Below are 2,351 nucleotides of genomic sequence, written 5' to 3' on the forward strand. Positions count from 1 at the left end.
AAGGCAGGAACGGGGTACAGATTGGGGATGATCAGCCGTGATCACATTGAATGGCGGTGCTGGATCGAAGGGCCGAATGGCCTCCTCCTGCACCTATTGCCTATTGTCATTGGTTGCCTGTACAATAGTTCTATATTATCCCACTTCCACGTCTGCTCTCTACACACACTAAGGCAATTTTACGGGGACTGATTAACCAACAAACCCGCTTGTCCTCGCGATGTGGGACGCAACCGGAGCACGTAGAGGAAACCCGCACTGTTACATGGTACAAACTCTGCCCATACAGGCAGCGCCCGAGGTCAGGATCGAACCGGGGTCTCTGCCGCTTGTGAGACAGCAACTGCGATCTGCGGGACTTTGCAATGAGATTTCACAAGGCACGTTTGACAAGGGGGCAGAGGCCACCTTGGGGGGAGAGGGACGGGGAGAACATGACAATCAGAATAGGGTGATTTACTCTACCACGTGACGAGATTATCTGCCCATGTTGTGCCCGTCACCTTGCATGGGTCCTAAGCATTGGCGTATCGGAGTTTTTTCAATCCTTTTTATCTTGTCAATGTTGTCATTCTGACATGATGTCTCTTAAGTGGGGAATAAATGAGGCATATCTGGGCTAATTTACCAGATAGTTGAACAAAGCAGCATGCAATGGCATAATCAATGTTACAAACATTAGAACATACATCGAATGGGGGGAAAAAGGACATGATGTTCATCGCACCGACAACTGGCGTTCCATGTATTCCGGTCGTACAGATGGTAACTTGCTCTGCTACATTACAATGTCATGGATCCGACTCGCACATCCAGGCACAGCGAGTATAGGCAAGGTAAAGGAGAAGCTGCACCGTGGGGCCGCTGCGCCGTGGGGCCGCTGCGCCGTGGGGCCGCTGCGCCTTGGGGCCGCTGCACCGTGGGGCCCCTGCACCGTGGAGGCTGCTGCACCGTGGGGCCGCTGCGCCGTGGGGGCCGCTGCACCGTGGGGCCGTGGGGGCTGCTGCACCGTGGGGCCGCTGCACCGTGGGGCCACCGTGGGGCACCGCCGCTGCACCATGGGGCCGTGGGGGCTGCTGTACCGTGGGGCCTGCGCCGTGGGGCCGCTGCACTGTGGGGGGGCCGCTGCACCGTGGGGCCGCTGGGGGCTGCTGCACCGTGGGGCCGTGGGGGGCCGCTGCTGCACCGTGGGGCCGTGGGGGGGCGCTGCACCGTGGGCCCCTGCACGTGGGGGCCCGCTGGGCCGTGGGGGCCGCTGCACCGTGGGTCCGTGGGGGCCGCTGCACCGTGGGGCCGTGGGTGCCGCTGCACCGTGGGTCCGTGGGGGCCGCTGCACCGTGGGTCCGTGGGGGCCGCTGCGCCGTGGGTCCGCTGCTGCTCTGAGGAACTGAGACTGAGGGATGGTACTGAGGGATTGTTCCTCCCACATTCCAAAGAGCGTTTGTCGCCACTGGGCCTGGACTCGCTGGAGGTTAGAAGCATGATGGGGGGGGACCTCAATACAGAATAATGAGAGGCTTGGATAGAGTGGATGTGGAGAGGATGATTCCACTAGTGGAAGAGTCTAGGACCACAGGTCTTCGACACAATTTAAGGATGTTCTTTTAGGAAGGAAATGAGGAGGAATTTCTTTAGTCAGAGGGCGGTGAATCTGTGGAATTCTTTGCCACTGAAGGCTGTGGAGACCAAATCAGTGGATATATTTAAGGCAGAAGTTTCTATGCTGTATCACTCTAATCTTAGGGTGTGTGCAGAGCTGACGACAGAGTCAAAGATTACTAATAAAGAATCAGGTATTCAAGATTGCGGTGAAAGGAGATTTTTTCACCTATGGTAAATCTTCAGAATTCTCCATCAAAGTGGTGTTGGCAGATTATTGTCACCTCTACAGAGATACAGTGCAAAGCTTTGTTTTACACACTCTCCTGGCAATCATACCAGACGTGAGTACTTCAGACAGTACAGAGTGTCGAATAGAGTGTTGCAGCTACAGAGAAAGTGCAAATGTTTAAGAAAAGTGGAAGGATGTAGGTTGGAAGATCGGGAGTTCATCCCGAGCATATAGAAACATAGAAACATAGAAATTAGGTGCAGGAGTAGGCCATTCGGCCCTTCGAGCCTGCACCGCCATTCAATATGATCATGGCTGATCATCCAACTCAGTATCCCGTACCTGCATTCTCTCCATAACCCCTGATCCCCTTAGCCACAAGGGCCACATCTAACTCCCTCTTAAAGATAGCCAATGAACTGGCCTCAACTACCCTCTGTGGCAGAGAGTTCCAGAGATTCACCACTCTCTGTGTGAAAAAAGTTCTTCTCATCTCGGTTTTAAAGGATTTCCCCCTTAT

General features: G+C 54.7%; 1 protein-coding gene across 1 annotated transcript; it reads right to left on the reverse strand.

The window, feature by feature from the left end:
* Window positions 1–778: 778 nt before the first annotated feature.
* Window positions 779–1,429, reverse strand: LOC129694492 (synapsin-1-like). Its single transcript, XM_055631209.1, has one exon. It carries the CDS (start codon window positions 1,427–1,429, stop codon window positions 779–781), a length of 651 nt encoding a protein of 216 aa, XP_055487184.1.
* Between the last annotated feature and the right edge of the window lie 922 nt (window positions 1,430–2,351).

This window comes from Leucoraja erinacea, unplaced genomic scaffold (assembly GCF_028641065.1).
Source record: "Leucoraja erinacea ecotype New England unplaced genomic scaffold, Leri_hhj_1 Leri_68S, whole genome shotgun sequence".
Taxonomy (NCBI): Eukaryota; Metazoa; Chordata; class Chondrichthyes; order Rajiformes; family Rajidae; genus Leucoraja; species Leucoraja erinaceus.